General features: G+C 39.2%; 3 protein-coding genes across 3 annotated transcripts; 1 reads left to right on the forward strand and 2 right to left on the reverse strand.

Moving 5' to 3' along the window:
• Positions 1-739: 739 nt before the first annotated feature.
• Positions 740-5946, reverse strand: LOC131300686 (stearoyl-[acyl-carrier-protein] 9-desaturase, chloroplastic-like). Its single transcript, XM_058326638.1, has 3 exons — positions 5692-5946; positions 2550-3054; positions 740-1584 (listed from the first exon to the last, which is right to left on the reverse strand). Exons 1-3 carry the CDS (start codon positions 5814-5816, stop codon positions 1018-1020), a joined length of 1197 nt encoding a protein of 398 aa, XP_058182621.1. The 5' UTR covers positions 5817-5946; the 3' UTR covers positions 740-1017.
• A 5471-nt stretch (positions 5947-11417) lies between these two features.
• On the forward strand, positions 11418-13918 carry LOC131300687 (uncharacterized). Its single transcript, XM_058326639.1, has 2 exons — positions 11418-12558; positions 12831-13918. The coding sequence occupies exons 1-2, from the start codon at positions 11445-11447 to the stop codon at positions 13871-13873; spliced, it is 2157 nt and encodes a 718-aa protein (XP_058182622.1). The 5' UTR covers positions 11418-11444; the 3' UTR covers positions 13874-13918.
• A 944-nt stretch (positions 13919-14862) lies between these two features.
• On the reverse strand, positions 14863-19133 carry LOC131301601 (uncharacterized). Its single transcript, XM_058327973.1, has 10 exons — positions 18937-19133; positions 18198-18350; positions 17451-18087; positions 16967-17271; positions 16657-16936; positions 16133-16530; positions 15868-16051; positions 15442-15720; positions 15201-15349; positions 14863-15115 (listed from the first exon to the last, which is right to left on the reverse strand). The coding sequence occupies exons 1-10, from the start codon at positions 19131-19133 to the stop codon at positions 14914-14916; spliced, it is 2784 nt and encodes a 927-aa protein (XP_058183956.1). The 3' UTR covers positions 14863-14913.
• Between the last annotated feature and the right edge of the window lie 444 nt (positions 19134-19577).

Consider the following 19577-nt stretch of genomic DNA (forward strand, 5'->3'; position numbering starts at 1 on the left):
ACACCACCTAGGTACACGTTGGTAGGAGCATAAAATCCCCAATCCCATGCCCACTTGCACGACTCAGAAATCAAGCCCTGCCTGCTGAAAGAGGGAGCCCCAACCAATGATGCTACTACCTTCGATGGTCTTTGCTGCTGCATTTTAGGTACCATGTGATGTATAACCACTCTATTGATAGAATGTGCTCCTTCATCATGTAGTGGAACACATCTTACCAATGCGATGGTGACACTTCACATGGTACCCAAAATGTGATACTCAGACACGGTCACCATAACATTGCTCTCTCAACCTAGACGTTCCATCATCTCAACCTAAAACCCGTATGTGTTGGAAAAGCATTGACTCGCGTCTTCACACTCCTGCTCGCAAGCCTACTTTTTTTAGCGGTGGGAGCAATATTGCGTCCACAAACAATCCCTTCCAAGGGAGAACTGTCTTGAGTCCAACCCTTGAAAACACGCTCCCTCAAACCCACGAAAACCCAACTCTTGTATCACTGTGAACTGGCATTGTGAAAATCAGCTTATACATAATCATCTCCCTAGTTTGGTCAAAGGCAGGTCATTTGCGCTGAAGCTAGGGAATGCACAAGAAAAACAATCACATCCTGGCCCAAAAGAAAAGAGGTAACTAAATTACACAACTTTGGCGAACGTTTGAAGTTCATATTCTCTACAAAAGTTGCACAGCAGAAAATCCCATCAAAATTGCAAAAGAGGGACAATCTGTTGCATACACACTAAAAGAACACTCAACATGGTAGATTACTTGGGAAACGTGCGTGAACGATAACAGCCAACCGTTTATGAAAATCTAATCACACCTCACGAGAAAAGAAAAAAACCATATCTACAAACATAACAGGAGTCCCTCTCAACTAAATCTCATGACATAACAAGAACAACGAGAACAGAATGACCAAAAACAAAACAAAACTTCAAAACTTCAAAATTTCACCTATTTTATTATTTCAATTTCTGATTTTTGTGGCAAGAGACTTACAGTTGGCCCTCAGAGCTTCACTTCTTTATCGAAGATCCAGCTAAACGGAACATAACGTGCTTCTTTTGCCCTGCTTTGAAATTGAGACCTTTCCTCCAACCGCCTAATTCTCTGAGGCAACCCACAAACATAATCCTGGGCTTTTCGTCCCTCTGAAGACAGCCCAGTTATGTCCTCCACTTTCCACCTCCCAACCAAAAACTCCAATATATCCGCATAGTCCTTGGCGGTGTAGACTCCAAGCCTCTGAGCCACAGATGAGAAATGCTCAAACAGATTGTCCTCACGACCATCGTACATCAAGTGGGCTGGCATAGCTATTTTCTTCCTCATCATGTCGGCCAGAGCTAGCACAGTTCCATCTGGGTCAATCTCAAAGAGCTTTTCAACTATCTTGGTGTAAGCGGTTTCGTGGCGTTTCTCGTCAGAGGCAATGGTCCCACAAATTTGAGCCAACTTTAAGTCCCCATACTCTTTGGCATGTCGTGCTGTGTTCCCGTGAGAGATAAAAGTTGCTCGTTCTTGGAATGACGTGTAGATGAAACCGAGGTAGGGACTGTTTTCAGTTCTTGGATCCTGAAAGAAGGCAGAGAAGGCCATCCACCAATAAAAATTAAAGGTGATGATACGCTTATGCCGGATTAGAACTCGGAGTCCAAATATATTGTTGTTCTTTTTACCTATCAGGCTATTAGCTTTTATTTTTATTTTTATTTTTGATAAGTAATGAAATTTTATTGAGAAGGCATCAAGGATTGCCACCCATGTACACAAAAAAAAGAATAAGTGAGGACTATCTGGCTATTAGCTTAGAAGTGACAGATCACTTTAAAGCTGCATTCAGATCAAGGACGCGTAGAAGAATTTAAGTGGAATCAAAAGAAAAAAAAAAAACTCTGCTTTCCTAATTTCCTTGCACATAATTTTGAGATATTTTTCTCTCTCTATATTTGACTTCTTTCCTTCCCGACCAAATACTTTAGGTTGAGATGCAAAAAATAATGATAAGAGCAAAATGAAAGAAAAATAATAATACATGACTAGATATCCATATATGTGTACTGAACTTAAATCTACCCTGAAACATTTTCCCAGAAAACCAAATCATAAGCATAAGACGGGGTTCACGTTTCCTAGGAACTCCATTACATCAGTAACTCAAAGTCACGACACGAGACCTAAAAAGTGGTATGTACCAACCCATATTTGGAAAGCAGCTTCACACATACATCAAGAAAGGCTACAACTCCTGTCGATTCTCAACAAATGACAATTAAAATCAGGAATAAAGTTTGACAGTATAGTTGGAGAGTGTTATAGCCTAACTTGACTGAGCAAAAAGATCTCTAATTAGCATAGTAGGAAAAACCTGCTTTCCAGAACTTATATGTATGCTTCTTCCCATAGATGTAAGAAGACAGTAGAACTACGTAATATTTTGCAATCTAATTGAAATATTGACCAAAGCCTAATCGTTATGTTGACACAGACAAAAAGGATATCAACAAGAAACAGCTGAAAAGTTATTGGAAGCATCTTACCATTCCCGATCCAATCAGATACTGAATTGTCTTCTCAATCTGCCTCATGTCTACTCGTCCACATAGGTAGAGATACTTATTGAGAAGATCGCCATGCCTGTTTTCTTCAGCAGTCCAAGCCCTAGTCCACACTGCCCAAGAAGTGGGGCTCGCCCCCGTCTCGTCCCTAACACCATCTAGGGTATTTAGCATTGTTTGGTAAGTAGGAAGAGCTTCTTCTGTGATCATATCCCCAACCAAAACAACAAAGTAATCGTCCGGAATCTCCTTTGCTCTTTCCCTTAATTCCATGACTTGATCATGAAATCCATCGGAAGCGGGATCGGGCAGAAAATCCTGTGGTTGCCAACATTTCTCCACTGGCTTTAAATGAACCAAGATGTTCTGCTCAGCCCAACCCTCCAGGTTTTTAAAGATCTCTATCTTTTCGGGTGGCATTGAGTGAGTTACTTGAACATGAACCTCGCGAGGAGGGCTGAAAGGCTTCTTGAGACTTTCAACCACTCTAAATAAGACAGCAAGGGAATTAAATGCTTCGATTTCAGTTAGGGTACAAGGCAAGGCCAAGACAATGGATTAATGATCAGAAGCATATAAGCACAATTTTACTACACAATATGAAAATTGATACATTACTTGCACTTAGTTTGCACAAAAGCCCACTACATTCACATGCATGCAGTCAAGTTATTGTGATTCTTAATTTTCCACTAGCCAATCTTAACTCATCAATCTGACAAGATTTAGTAATCATATTATGTTGCTAGGACACGCAGATATGGTAAGAGAAATTGAGAACACTTCAGCCATGAGTAGCCTTTTGGCTTTGAGAAATACTTGATTGGCAAGCATATAGAGACGGATTTCAGATGAGGGATTCGAGGAGCTCCCTGCTCTTAAATTCACCTTTAGAAATGACAGTCAAATAATGGCCCAAAACAAATACATAGTTCACATTCTCAGCAGAGCCCATCTATGGGAACCTGCACAGACGGGCACAAATGGGCACGCGGGGCCCACTCCGGGTCCCACACGGATAATCCTATCCATTCAATAATTCTAAAGTAATTTTCCGAGTGGGCCCACGAAAAATCAGCTCAATATGATAAATGTAGGTGCTTAATCCAATCTTCCAATTTTTCATTCAGATTACACTCAAAAAAAAAAAATTGTTTTAGTATTATTGAACAGCTTGGATTATCCATGCGAGACCCGGAGTGGGCCCCGTGTGCCGATCTGTGCACCATCGGTGCTTATATGGTCGGTTCCCACAGCTTTTTCATTCTCAGAATAAGACTAATTACTTACGAGTTACGAGTCACGATTCACCAGACATTTGGCAGAATCCACAAAACAAACCTCATTGTATACTCAAATAAATAATCAGATACCAACATTCAAATCAACCATACAACTGTATGATGGTAAAGACTACTAAAGAACTGGAAAAAGGAAATTGCTCGAAACTCATGAATCACGAAGTACACTGAGCTTCTTATACAAAACAAGCATGCTCGACCATTAATGCATATTTATAGTTAAAAAAAGAAAGAAAGAAAAAACAAAGTGCAGAGGACTAGGGATAGTAAAACAAGACTATTGGAGAATAGGGAGGAAAACCTATTTCTATATTTTGAAACCAAAGAATCTTCTCATGAAACAATTAAGTCAATGTTAAAGCAGAATCCACAAGGTTAGGTAGCTAACTGAAAGCTACCAAAGCCAAGAAGAAGAAAAGATTACAACCAATAGAACTACAATTACCAACTTGTTTATTATGTAGCAAGAGCCAATTAACAAATCGGAATGCAATCAAACTATAGAGCACAGAAACTAGGACAAAACAAAGTTGGCGTGGTTTTGCTCATTTCAACCCAGGAACAAAATCATTCACTTATTGTAGTTAACAAGTATTACAATTATGAAAAAGCAAAAGTATCAAAGCCAATAATAACCCCGAGTGGATGAGAAAAACAAAATTTCAATATAAAAAGTATTTACAGAAATTAAAAGAAACATATAAAAATTGGAACCAATCAATAATAAATGGGTCGGTAGATTAACAATCCCAGCTATAACCACCAACCCAAAAGTTTCAAACCTAAGTCCCAACAAATTGGAAACAAACATTTAAGGTGGAGTAATGCTTTGGTGGCCCTCCATTTGATCAAATGAATGGTGATAAAAATCCTAACCCCCTCCATACCTTACCTAACTGAAAATGACATACAAAAACTGCCCATGAGTAAATACAACACCCTATAGAAAACTTAAGAGTTAAGAAAGAAACCAAAAACAAGAAGTAAAACAGCCAGGTTCCAAGAACAAAGAACTCATGTTTAAACACGCGGCCGAAATCAAGAAAGAAATAAATCCCCGTTTGTTTGGCTGGACTAATATTGAGGGTTATATACTCCCCTAGATCCAGCATTTCATTCGATATCTTATCCGACTTGAGTTTCTCATAAAAAGTTTGTCTATAGCTTAAGGAATTTAGACAATTTGTTTCTGTTGCATGGACTTTTAGTTGATATATTTGAGGAGAATGACTTGTCTCGAAATCCGTGTTTTTGTGGGCTTTCATCCATCTAGTCTGCTTACACAATAGGGAAACCCACAAAAATTTTGAACTACTGGGACTAAAATGTGGTCAAACAAAAGGGCATGAGGCAGAAAAAAAATTGAATACTTGAGCTAAAATCAGCATTACAATCAAATTGAATTAAGCGAAACTACCATTGCATGTGTCAATTAGATCATGCAATTAGAGAACAATGCAAGAAACCACCCTGTTTGAATAAGCAGGCCAAACACCAATGAAAAATCCAATTTCACAGGTCAGTTTTTATTTCCTTTACGATTTGATATATAATTGTACGCGTGCAGAAAGATGCATTGACAAATGCTAACAATCCTTAACTCCACAAACAGCCCACAAGCAATAATCAGAGAATAAGATTAACAAAAACCCATTTGAGAAGAGAGAAATATATAGGAACTAACATCACGATCGGAGCAGACCCATGCAAATTCCACCATTCCATAGCCAAATTAGGGGCAAAGAACCACAAACGCAGATAGAAAAATAGCAAATTGAATAAAGAAGATTGATATATTCAAATGAGGTGAGAAAAAAACTGACGTGGAGCCGACGCTTAGGGTGGAGGCCCTGAGAAACTTAGGAGATCTGAGATTTGCCTTCGGGGGAGTAGCAAAAGAAGGGTACTTGTGGGATTTCAAGGCGATGGGATTGAGGTTCAGAGCCATTTTCCTCTCTTTCTTCTTTCTACTTTCTTGTTGCCGGAGAGGTTTTTTCCACTGGGAGAACAGAGAACTGAGAGGAGGGGTTTTTCACCAAAATAAAGAGAGAGAGGAGTCGAGATCGAGAGAGAGAGAGAGAGAGAGAGGGGTGGGCCACGGAAGCCACATGGTGGGTTTACAAATGAATCTTGTTCTTTTCTCTTGTTTTTCTTGAATTTCTTGTTTTGCATTTCTCATATTAATATTTATGAAAATGCTATTCCACCCGAGATTCTCTGTATCAAGAAATCGGAGTACCTCAGTACCTTGAATCGTTAGATTATGTGATTTTTTTTATGGCCGAAAACACACTGGTATAGAAGATTTTGATATAGAGAATTTGATTCCTAAAGTATCCCCTCTTATATTATCTTACAATCGTAACAACTAACATGTTATGTCATTGAATGATTAATGTTGTAACAGAAAACACAGTAATAAAAATGAATTTAAAAATACTAAAAATGTTATGCATGATAGGGTGAAATATTATTCCTTCTTTTGGAAACGTAGAATGACATTTTCTGGTTTGAAAATATTACGTCATTTTGTGATTTTGTTACATTCGTGATTTTTTTGGTTACATCTTCTTATAATTAACTAGCGTCGTTCCCGTTCAATGCACGGGACGAACAACAAATTTTGTATGAGCTCGATATTTCGTAGCTAAGCCACACAAATATTTTGTCTCGTGCATCGAACGGGAACGATGCTAGTTGATAGAAAAGGAACCCGGGGTGCCTGCAGTTCCTCAGGAACAACATGAGTGTTGGGCCAATCCGGGCTGTCCATGCTCGGCAATGGATGACTCAGACTGCAAGAAATATTAAATCAAATTAAATTACTTCAAAAAAAATTAAATCAAATTAATTTGCAACAAAAAATCAAATATTGTACTCCGTTCAATGCATGGGATAAAAAATTAACATTAGTTTTTTTTTTCAACCCTGTGTATTAAATGGGCACAACACTAGTGATAAAAAATATAATCTAATATTTTTTTGCTCTCATATTCGATTAGTATTAGTCTCATTCTGTACACTAGAAGACATCTGTGTGGTGTAAAATGAATTTGGAGTACCACGTGACGGTATTCCTGCTACGGTATAGAATAATTTTTCCTAAGCTTTCTCTTTCCCTTTCCCACGTCCCCCCTCTTTCTCTCTCTTCCCCTCCCCCACTCCCACCTTTTTCTCTCTTTTAATTAAAAAAAAAAACTCTAAATTTTAAAAATTTAGGATTGAGGGTTGGAAGCTTTTTGACTTGAATTACATTTCCTTAGCATATAGAAGATGTTATCTCACTGGATGGTTAATGTTATAAAAGGATACGGTTGATATCATATTCGTTTTTCCAAACTATCCCTTGTTAATAGCAATGATTGTGGTGTTAAGTTAGAATATGGGGCATTTTGGGGGAATGTAGGCAATTGATACCTCTCAATTTAAATGTGAATGTCATCATTACTTGTCCTCTCCAAATCATCATTCCCCCCAAAAGGGTCAAGCAAATTAGGATGAAGAGAATATTGTCAAATTATTGAATTTCGAAATAAGAATTGCATTTTAGTATATGGAAGATGCTGCCAAGTATTCAGGTGCCAAGCGGTGTCGACCGTTCATTTTGGCACGAACGATTCAGATTAAACCTGAGCACATGCAGTTTTGAACTGTTCATTCCTAGTTAAAATCCGAGCTGTTGATTACCGAAATAAATAGACAGATCGACTGCTCGGCACCCGCTTGATATGGGGTGCTTGGCAGCATCTTCTATTCCGTTTCTTTCACCTTAAGTAAAATGGTAAAAACACCAATATTACCAAACATTCCTTGAGCCAGAAATACATAAAGCCCTCTATTTGTTTTTCTAATGGAAGAAAACCATTTGACAAAATATCATAAATGGAATTAAATACTTAACTGCAATTTCCCCAAGAATGGAGTTTCCTGAGGTCAAATTTGTAAAGATAAACAAAGGTACTAGCAGTGGTGACATTTGGGACCAAATGCCCAAGCTAGGAAATTAAATATGGTTTAAAACTTCAATTGAACATGTGTTTTTTCTTCCACACGCGATTTATTTTATATAACAAGCAAAGTCACAAAAAAATTCCGATCAAACTGATTTTAGTGTGGAAACTTTTTTCGACGAGTTCTACAAAATGAATGTTTTTGATCATCTTTTTGACATGGATTGAACCCAAAATAGTAATTAAAAACTGTTGGGAATTAGAAGGGGAAATCAGACCAAGGAAGCACACCTGGACGAAGGGAGAGAGCCAAAGTATTCAAAATGGTTAAATTAATTTTTTTGGGTACATAAATGGTTAAATTAATTGCCAAAGAGTGGGATGTTCCACTTAGCACCACACCCCCTTTGCATGGGATCCACCAGTCTCCTCTCTCTCTCTCGGGAAGTTTGAGTCAACTTACGCACAAACTTATTGCCTCTATGGTCCGGTCAAAGGCCATCTCAACTTATAGCCTCTTTGGTCCGGTCAAAGGCAGGCTTTTCACACAGGGACTATGGAATTCAAAGGAAATTACCTCTCTCTCCCTCCCTGCAAGGGTGTCTAAGCTAACTTACGCGTAGCTCAATTAATTGCCTCCCCAGTCCAGTCAAAGGCATGTCATTCATGCTACCATGTGTGGGCACGCGCCCCGAAAATTTTTGGTTTCCGTTTTAAAATCGGGTGCGGCCCTCTTTGGAAAAGCGCGACGAAACGCTTCGATTCAGAGTCACCACTCGGGTTTTAGCGGTGAAAACACCCAAGGAACCGAACTCGAAAACGTTTGCCACGTTTGTTTGATTTTGAAAAAGGCTTGTAGACTGGTCCGTCGTCACCTTCGATATTTGAGGTTCGGGAGCCAGGTTACGAGAGGGGAAGGGTTTTATGGCACCCCTCTCGCCCAATCCGGAGATCGGTCTCTACTCAGGCATTTCATAAAAACTTTTGCATTTTTCTCTCATTAATCATTTTTAGCCAGTTAGGGCGGGGGAGCAGTTAATGGGGATTAAAACTGTAACAAGTTGCAGTTATGTGACAAAATGTTATGGATGATTGATTGAAACAACGAATATAGATTGAGAATAAGGACCTGTGGGTGTTTTAAAAAGATTGGAACACACTGATCCAGCGTGATGCACGCAGGAGAAAACCTGTATGCACTGGCCAAGCCACTGCATACGGAGATGACCTGCGTACTCCACTACAAGATTGGCGTGCGCCGGTAGGTCTAAACCCACAGCTCCTATCTCTCAAACCTCTGGGCTCTGGAATGGACCAGTGCACACCCAGAACAATCCACACAGTTTTATAGCAGCATATATACAGATTACAGACAGATGAAATGGCTTGAAGCCATGAAAATAGATAGGAAACCCCATAAACAGAGTGGAGAAATAGCAAGAGGCCAAGATCAAGATGAGATACAAGGACCAGCCACTGGATCCTGGGCAACACTGCCGTACGCCAGTCATAGAAAACCGTACACCAGTCTGTCCTTAATCCAGTGCTTGGCTTTGCATCATCTGGGCTCTGGAACACGACCAGAAGGATCCCAGATGGCCCTTTTAAGCAGATGAAAGCAAATATTGAATGCTATAGCTAAACAGTTTTAGGATACAGAAAGCTGTAAAACTGGTTATTAGCATGCTATAAGGTGATGAGAGAAAGTATAAGCAAGAAATGGATGATCAATGATCCCCACGCCAGTAGTGCGCATACCGCCAGGACTGGCGTACGGCTCGATATTACTGGCGTGCGCCATTGTTCACTCCTTACGATCCTTGAAATTAGGCCAGCTTTAGGGCCAGGACTAGTATTGATTACCAGCCTTGACCCTGCTAGCCCCCCTCAGGGGTCAGAACAGAACGTAAGCAAAAAAGGTGGTATACCTCTTTGGATTGAGTTTTGATGATGGATTTGAGCTTTGAACTTGAGTGTTGATGGATGGGAGATGGAAGAATGGCTATGTAATGGTGTGTGAGAGAGGTGTTTGCTTGCTCTTTTAACTAGTGTGAGAAGAGAGCAAGAAGAAGAGAGGGAGAGAGCTTGAGAGCATTTTGAGTGTAGCCTTTTTTTTGAACCCTTTGCAAGAGTGAGAGAGGGGTGTATATATAGAGGAGAGGGGGACTGAAGAGAGACTGAGATCAGTTGGGGCTAAGGGCTGTTTGGCCTTGAGTGGGAGCCTCCCATGGGACTTGCCTTGATGGGGGGTGTAGGAGAGAAGGGGAACGAGCCTGGACGATATAATCATTAGGGAGACTGTAGCCGACGTCAGGGTGGCACAAAAGTCTCGTCCATGTGGCTGAATAAAGTTGATTTGACTGGGCTTGACTGGCGTGCGCCATGTATTGACTAGCGTGCGCCAGTGATAACTGAGTCAACGGTCGATGACCGACACGTGGCAGCTAACTGGCGTGCGTCATCAGGGTATTGGCGTAAACCAGTTTGGGTTTTGCTGGGGCTGTTTGGCTCTGGTTTGAAGGGTTTGAAGGGGGTTTGAAAGAGGTTCGGGACGCTCAAAGCTCAGACACACCATCGTCCTCAAACTGTTCTCGACCATTAATCATCATTGGGGAAATAAAAGATCGAAAAATAACGTTATCAGGACAGTCCAGAATGGAGTGTCTACACCATGCCAGAACAATGGAATCCAACAGAAATTACTTATTGCGGCTTGATCCCAAGAATCGAACCTTAGTCAATTGCATGAAAAAGCAAACCCACCAAACAACCTAACTACTTAACCCTTGGGGCTCCCTTCTCCCTCTCTCCCTTATGAAATTAATAAGAAACCAGAAAACTAAGACTGAATTAAATGAAGTTCTTATGCTTCGAAAAAAAGAGAGACTGAATTAGACGAACAAAAAATAAAGCAGAAAATTGGGCTAGAGTCCACAGTCTAGACTTATTGGGCCTTCTAGTCCGGGTAATTCTTTTAACAGGCTGCGGATCCATTATAGTCACTTGTATGCAGCCTTAGGTCCATTAACGGACCAAACTACCCTTAGTATATAAAGGCCAGATTTAAACTCTGAGAAGAGAGAAGAGTTCTCGCTGTCGTCACTGTCGTGAATTTGGGGACGACCAAATTCACGATCCACCAAATTCACGATCAATGCTTCCTCTGTCTCGCTCTCATGGTTTCAATTGTTGAGCTCTCTCTGTCTCTCTCTCTCTCTCTGTCTCTCTCTCTCTCGTTTGGTTTGGTTTGGAGATTTAGGTTTGAATTGCTGTCGAAGGTTTCTCACTGTGATCTGACGAAGATTTCCCACTGCGATTGGAAGGTTTGAATTGTAGCCGAAGGTTTCTCACTGTGATCTGACGAAGGTCTCTCTCTCTCTCTCTCTCTCTCTCTCTCTCTCTCTCTCTCTCTCTCTCTCTCTCCCTCTCTCTCGTTTATTTGATAATCCAATTTACAAGTCAGCTTTTGAGTGTGTGTGCATTTGTGCGGTTTGTGGACTGAATGGATAGAACAGATCTATGTCGACAATGATATTTTGTTTTTCAGAGTTTTGGAGCAGATTAATAGGACAGATAATGATATTTGTTTTGCATTTTTTGCTTGCAGAGGGTGTTAAATTTCCAGTATGGAATCTTCTATTGTTCTTCTGTGCAAATATGGTTCAAAAACTCTTGTCGTATCAGTTAGAAGAGATTTCTGCTTTGACGATGTTGTCCGTAGTCTGGTTAAGAAGTGGCCAAATTTGGAAACCTCTAGTTTTCAACTTTTGTATGCTGTAGGTGGACATGACAATTGCGTTCTAGATAATGATGCTGATTTTGTAAATATGTTCGCATTGGCTGGTGCGTATGGGGTTAGTTGCATTGATGTAGTTGTTGAAGTGCTTTCTTCTTGTGCTGATCATAATAATCGGAGTATTGTTGTTGAAAGTGTTGAATGTCGAAGAAGTTTTGAAGTTGGTCAAAGTAGTACTATGCATGAAGTAGAAGAAGATCCACTTGAGAGGTTTTGTCAGCACCACGAGACTGTCCGTCTTTCTGCTGGTTGGGCTAAGTTGATTACTCATGTTGGCCAAGAGTTTAGAGGCGGAGTAAAAGAATTTAGGGATTGTCTGGCAATGTATGCTATTGAAGTCGGATTTGTTTATAAGTTTTTGAAGAATGACAAGACTAGAGTAACGGCGGAATGTTCAAAAAAACATACAGAATCTGGTTGTCAATGGTTTATTCATGCAACCATTGAGAGATCTAACAGTTTCTTTTGTATTAGGGAGTTTGAGAAGAATCACAGTTGTGTTGGTGTTTTTGCTAGTTCGAAGAATCCTCGGATGAGTTCAAAGTTGGTTGCTAAACAGATTAGGGAGGAAGTTCGAACTAAGACAAACAATGCACCAATAGAAGCAGTGAAATTTTTTGAGAAGTATTATGGAAGTAAAATCAGTTATCACCATGCTTGGTTTGGGGTTGAGAAGGCAGGTGATGAGCTGTATGGAGATTATGCATTGTCTTTTGACCTACTAAGGTGGTATGCTGAGGTAGCGAAGGAGAAAAACCCAGGAAGTGTTATTGATGTTGAGTATTGTGACAAAACTAATTGTTTTAGAAGGATTTTTGTAGCATTTGATGCGTGTATCAAAGGCTTCAATTACTGCCGTCCTTTGTTAGCGCTTGATGGGACTTTTTTGAAGGGGAGGTACATTGGAACCCTTTTCGGAGCTATAGGAAAAGATGGCGATCAAGGTTAGTTATTTTTATTCGTCTTCTTGTCTATTCAATATTGGTTTTCTGTTTATGTTATGTTATTTGGAAGATTGGGAGACAAGTTTAATATAGATAACAACATCTATTGTTTTCTGTTGATATACAGTCATAGCAGATTAATAAATAAATACAGATAACGTTATATTTTCCCTTAGATTCTAAGATACAAAGGACTAATTTGCATTGATTATGTTATACCATGAATATATTAATGTAGATTAATGTTGCTTGTTTCTTTTTTTTTGGATTAGGACTGTTTCCAGTGGCTTTTGGTATTGCTGATTCTGAAACTGACGAGAATTGGCTTTGGTTTTTGAGAAAGTTGTCAACAATTCTGTCATCTCGTCCAATAACATTCATAACAGATCGTCATTCTGGGCTTTTGAAAGGTATTCCAGAGGTTTTTCCCAATGGATATCATGCGTATTGTTTGCAGCATCTGAAGTGTAATTTGAGGGACAAGTTTAAGGGCAGATTGTCTAATGGTTTTAGGGACAGAGTAGTCGAGTTGTTTTCTTATTGTGCATATGCACCATCGATTTCTGATTATGAGGAAGCTTTTAAAGAACTGTGCAATGTTGGTGGTCCAAAAGCTAAGGATTTTGTTGAATCATTGCCACTTGACAAGTGGGCAAATGCATATTTTGAAGGTAGAAGATATGGGGACATGTGTTCAAATCCAGCTGAGTCTTTCAACAAATGGATTTTGGAAGCCCGTCATTTGCCAATTTTGAATGCAATTGACACGATAAGGGTTAAACTGATGGAGCAAATGTGTGATAGGAGGCAACAGTCATGGAAGTGGAATGGCATTGTGTGTCCTGAAATGGATAAGAAGTTGGTCACAAGTTTCAACAAAGGTCGGTCGTGGACTGTGGCAAAGGCAAGTGAAGATGTTTTTGAAGTGTTCTCCCTTCCGACAGTTGTAGTTGATGTTCAGAGACGGACGTGCACATGTTGTCGATGGCAGTTGAACGGTTTTCCTTGTGTGCATGCAGTGACGGCTATTCAAAAGGTTGGCCTCCAAGTTTCAAACTACATAGATCCTTTTTACACCGTTGAAGCTTTCCGATTGTCATATGATAGTATGATAAATCCTATTCCCACTCTCGGAGCTCCAGAAGTGACAAAAGAGAACCGTGTAGTTCTTCCTCCTAAGACAAGAAGGCCGCGGGGTAGACCTAAGGTTCAAAGAATTCGATCAAAGGGGGAGAAGGTGAGACAAATAAGGTGTGGGAGGTGTGGAAAGTTGGGAAACCACAATAGGAAGAGATGTAAAGAGCCAATTGAGTGAACTTGTTCTTAGGATATTGCTGAGTATTATTTGATTCGTTCGATTTGAACTTGTTCTTAGGATATTGATTGTTAACATGATAGATAAGATTTTGTTGGTGTAATAAAGCGTACTAATTTTCACAGTTTTTCAGTCCTGTATGTTTTGTTGCCAAAATACAGAGAACAGAATATGACAGATTTCATCATCTGTTTGCACATTCACATCAATGTTATGAACACAAATGTACCAATATTAATGTCATTTTTGGAAAGCATGGCAACTCAAGAAGCCAAGCCCAGAAAATGTGCAACAAACAAGAAAAAAAATTGACATGGTTTCCTTGCTTTATGGCCTAGCCGAACAGAATATGACAGATTTCATCATCTGTTTGCACATTCACATCAGTGTTATGAACACAAATGTACATATTTCAGTTTTCAAATCAGCAGCAGCTTAGGTATCCAGCAAATGTATCAATATTAATGTCATTTTTGGAAAGCATGGCAACTCAAGAAGCCAAGCCCAGAAAATGTGCAGCAAACAAGGGAAAAAATTGACAGGGTTTCGTTGCTTTATGGCCTAGCCTGACGCCTTGCGTCTTAAACTAATAAAAACAGCAACAAACAACAGTGTATATCAGCCTACTCCGGGCATTTCTCATCCTAAATTACCATTCACAATAGAAATTCACAAATAAACCCACACCGGGCCTTTTTGTCATCACAGTTAACAATCATAGCCAACAACCACAATCAACAATCATAGCCAAAATGAAAGTTTTATGTAACTATCAAAATCCAGATTGTCACCAGTTACAAATTGTCAAACGAATCACTTACAACCTGTCAAACCAACAAGATATACACTGTTCTGCCATCTACAAAGTGTTAAACCAACCACTAACACATTTGTCAAACGAATCACTTACAAACTGTCAAACCAACAACCTACACACTGTTCTGCCATCTACAAAGTGTTAAACTAACCACTAACACATTTTGTGTTCCTAAACAAAAGAGGAGAATTTGCTCCTAAACCAGTGCTGAATCCAGATTTCTCTACTGATCAGAAGTAAAATCGTGAGCTAGTTTTTTGTCTTGCCACGTTTCTTTCGTCCATGATCTTGGCTCATCATGTAAAATCTTGTGGACCAAATGCACTCTAAAAGCTGAAACATCTTCTTTTTCAATCTTTTGTGGTATTTCTTCAAGCTCTGCAATCTTTTTGATGACATAACAAACAACAGGTCCACAATCAACCCTGCATATATTCAAGAGATAGAGTTTAGTAAATTGCAATAGATGTCGTCATATGCTTAACTATGGAAAGTTTGATTGAAGCTTACGAAGCAATATTCTGTTGTGGTGCTTCTTGCACTGTTCTTAGTTGAGCACCATCTTTAAAGATTGACTCTATGGGAGTTAGCAAGTTGAATTGTGGCTGACTACTCCTTCTTTCTTCCAATTGCTTCATGAATTTCTCAACAGCATCTTTCTATTTTTTCAAAGTAAATTTTTTATGTTAGTTGCAGTCATTGATTATAAGCGATTAAATAAGCAAATAAGAGAGAGGTGAAGGTTTTTTACCACTATTGCAGCATCTTTAAGGTAAGGGTCGCCTGATTTCTCCTTCTTTCTTGGTTTCAATGAATTATAATGCTTCCATTCCTGCTCTTGCATATCATAAACAAGCAGAGTCCAATGATATGGACTGTTTTTGTTCGTCTTATTTCCTGAAGAGTTCATCGGGAAAACAAGGTACCGAAAGTAATCTAAGCTCCTGTCATGTAATTCGTTGTAGAGTTGTTCAAGTTTGCTATCAATGAGAAACTTTTTGGGGGACTGGTTTGCCATTGTGATAAGTGTCTGTGGGAATAAAGTATGTTAGTTAGATAAACACAAACATATGTGAAAATCTGCATTTCTGGTATAGCACAGACATGAACAAATAATGACATCAAAACAGTGTGAACATAACAGTGTTTTGTTGTGGGCAAAGGGCAATGTACTTACCCAGCAGGTGGATGTGAAGAACACACTGTTTCCTTGCATCAGTTGTTTAACTTCCTGCTCCCTTTTCAGCATTGATGTGTACCCGTCTATTACCTCGTTCCCCATGTCTAGTTCATCCAAAAGCTTTATTATTGATTTGAAAGTTATGGTATAAGTTGTTTCGTTGTCTGTCCAGACTTCTTCACTGTGATGTCAAAAGGAAAGAATTATACAAAGAGAATGGAATCGGGAATTAATGAAAGAGAATAAGTGTATCTTTACTTACTTCACTTGCCCCTGGTTTAGGTCATAAAACAGATTCAGCAACGCTTTGTCTTCTTCTTCCAGCCATTTACCCAATTTTGTTTTTTCAACTTTCCATTTTGGTATCACATCATCCATCTCCTCCTGTTTATTCTTCTTTACCTTCTTTAGGTCTTCATAGACGAAACCATCCTCCCTCTTCTCTATTCTTGTCTCATTTTTCACGTTCTGTACAAGAGATGAAGGGTCCACCTGTTTCCTCTTTTTCTTGGTTGGTTTTGGACTGTTTTCAGCTAGTACACCCGTGAAAGCTTCAATAGTTGTCCTTCCCACTTCTTCATCCGGTACCATTTGATGCTCAGGACCACATTCTTCTTCTTTTTCTTCTTCTTCTTCTTCTTCTTCCACACTTTCACTTGTCTATTTTCCAAAATAAAGAAATAAGATTAGGTTATCTGTGTGGTTATGTGGAAAGATAGAGGGAAAAAAAAACCAGGAAGCATATAACCTAAGATGTGTTTTAGAAATAAGATTAGGTTATATTACCTTGAATTGTTGGGTAATAATATGTGTCTCTATGTCGTCAATGGTTCCCTCTGCTCTTTCTAGCTTTTCAACTATAATGTCGTTCTCTACGAGCACGCTGCAGATCTCAACTTCCTTATGCTCAACCTCTTTCACAAAAAAATCCCTCTCAACATGAGCAGTCTCCACTTCAAAATTGAGTTCAGCAACTGTTTCCTCATATGTCTCGTCTTGAAGCTCTGAAATTCTTTTCTGAAGCTGGGCAATTGTAGCATCTTTTTGCTCATTCTCCTCCGTCAACCTTTTGATTTGCTCATTCTCCTCGGTCAACCTTTTGATTTTTTCTCGGAGGATTTCATTTTCTTTTTGAAGCTCTGTATTTGCATCATCATGGTCTGGGTCATCACCATCTTCTGGCTTCACATGATCATCTTCCGGCACCTCAACAAATCCGAGCATCTCTTTCTCCAATTCCGTTGCCTCCAACTTTGAGTCGTTCACGATTAACGGATCAAGAACATCCAACGGGTTATTTGCCAAACCAACACTAAGGTCGGTAAGCCTCCACTTGACGAACCTCGGGAAGTTTGTTGGATCTCCTTGGCTTACCAATTTCACGTGCTCACAGAACCAATACTGTATTTCATGAAAAATACAAATTAGTTTAAATACACAAAATAGGCAGAAGACCAATGATATCCACATCTTCTAGTATACATGTAGGTAGATTATGAAAGATAACCACATCTTCCAGTATATATATAGGCAGTTTATCACAGATAAAAAGTTGATATCATAAGAGGGTAGAATTTTACCAGAAGCCCTGATATGCAGCCCCCGGTTGATGCCGGTGTTTCCATATTGTCGTTCAGTTGCCTTATGAGCTCATCCGTAAAGAATGTTGCCCAGTCATAGGAGCTGATCCTATCCAAGTCTTCAATGAACTCGATTAAATTCCAGCTCACCCTTGAAGCTGTGCTTGGGAGAAACACTGTTGAGATAAAATACAGTGTTAGCACACGTGCTACGTCGTTTGCACTTTCTTCATCCTTTTTCTTCACAGCTTTTTGGAAGTATTCTTTCAGACTTGAATTCGTCATTATCCTACCTCCTCGAACACAGATTTCATTAGCAAACCTTGTTTCTGGCATCCTTGGTTTTGTTGTTGGTTTAATTCGGTTGGGCCCATACGGGATGCCGAATACAAGTGCAAACTCTTGTGCTGTTATCTTGACTGATTTAGTTCCTAGGTTGAACCTCCCTCCCGATCCCTCATATCGTCTTATCAGTGAAAGAGCATGCAGGTCGCTTTTCCTCAGGTACGCCTCAGTCAAGCTCTCATCAACCAGAGCAAATATAAGATTAGCAAATGGCGTTTTTCTTATCTTCTCTTTCTGGAGAGTTGTGAACTTTATGTCCTTCAAGAGTTTCACAAAACTTTGAAAACTCGACCTGTGTGAAATTTGAACAAAATAACAGGAAGATGTTGGTATAGGACAGATGTCGTTATTTTATATGAATGTTGCCAACAAAACAGACAAATGTCGAAATTTTTAGATTACCTGTACTGAATTTGTTTAGGCTTAGGTTTAACCTCTTCCTTGACCTCTTTCTTGACCTTTTTCTTCCCCTTTTTCTTTTGCGTCTTCACTGCTGTCCTTTTTGCCACTTGCCTCTGTTGCTTCTGTTGCTTACCGCGCGTCTTTGGACTACACCTACATAAGTTTCAAATTTTAATTCAGTATATGAATGGATACATATATGCAAATTATCACAAAGTAATTTGCAAATTTTATTCAGTATTTGAATGGATTCAGTAACCATATGTTGTAGTATTCTAGTCATAAACCATACCTAGATTTGTGATGGGCAGCCTTTTTCTTTGGCTTGTGAAGATCTTCTTCTTCTTCTTCTTCTTCTTCGTCGTCTTCTTCTTCTTCTTCTTCTTCTTCTTCTTTGTAATCTTCTTCTTCTTCATCATCATCATCAGTATCTTCTTCTTCTTCTTGTTCTTCTTGTTCTTGTTCTTGTTCTTCTTCTTCTTCCTCTTCTTCTTCTTCTTCTTCTTCTTGTATCTTCTTCTTCTTCTTGTCGTTCTTCTTCACATTGTCCTTCTCTTTCTTGTCATTCTTCTTCCGTTTAATAAGGCTAAGTCGCTTCGTCTTTGGACTAGACCTGCATGAGTTTTAAAGTTTTTGGTCAGTATATGAATGAATACATATATGCAGATTATCACAAAGTAACCATATGTTGTAGTATGACAGATTTCATCATCTGTAGTATTCTAGTCATAAACCATACCTAGATTTTTGATTGGCTTCCTTTTTCGTTGGCTTGTGAACTTGTTCTTCTTCTTCTTCTTCCTTTTCCTCGTCCTCATCCTCTACTTCTTCTTCTTGTATATTCTTCTTTTTGTCCTTCTCTTTATTGTCGTTTTTCTTCTGTTTAACAGGGCTAAGTCCCTTTTTCTTGTCATTCTTCTTCTCTTTCTTGTCCATTTTATGAGAATCTCTCTCTTGTTGTGTGACAGATCTTGTCATTCGCTTTGTTGGACTCTGTTTAACTTCATCTTCTTCATCTTCTATTGTTCTTGTTCTCTTTCGAGAGGCAGGCTGTTTAACTTCATCTTTTTCTGCTTCATCTTCTTCTTCATCTTCTATTGTTCTTGTTCTCTTTCGAGAGGCAGGCTGTTTAACTTCATCTTTTTCTGCTATCTTTTTTGGACTCTGTACTGCTGTTTTTTTTCGTGGTGTCGTCTTCATTCTCATCCTATCTGGAGGCAAAATAACTTGCAATGGTTTCATAGTATCTACTACAAGTACCAATTCTTTATTAGAGTTCTTTGTTTTCACCATTTCCTGTAACAAAACAGCAGAAAATTTGAACAAAATCACCGGATGATGTTGTTATATGTAAGAATCTTCAAATATGGTATAGCACAG

Source organism: Rhododendron vialii, chromosome 9a (assembly GCF_030253575.1).
Source record: "Rhododendron vialii isolate Sample 1 chromosome 9a, ASM3025357v1".
NCBI lineage: Eukaryota > Viridiplantae > Streptophyta > Magnoliopsida > Ericales > Ericaceae > Rhododendron > Rhododendron vialii.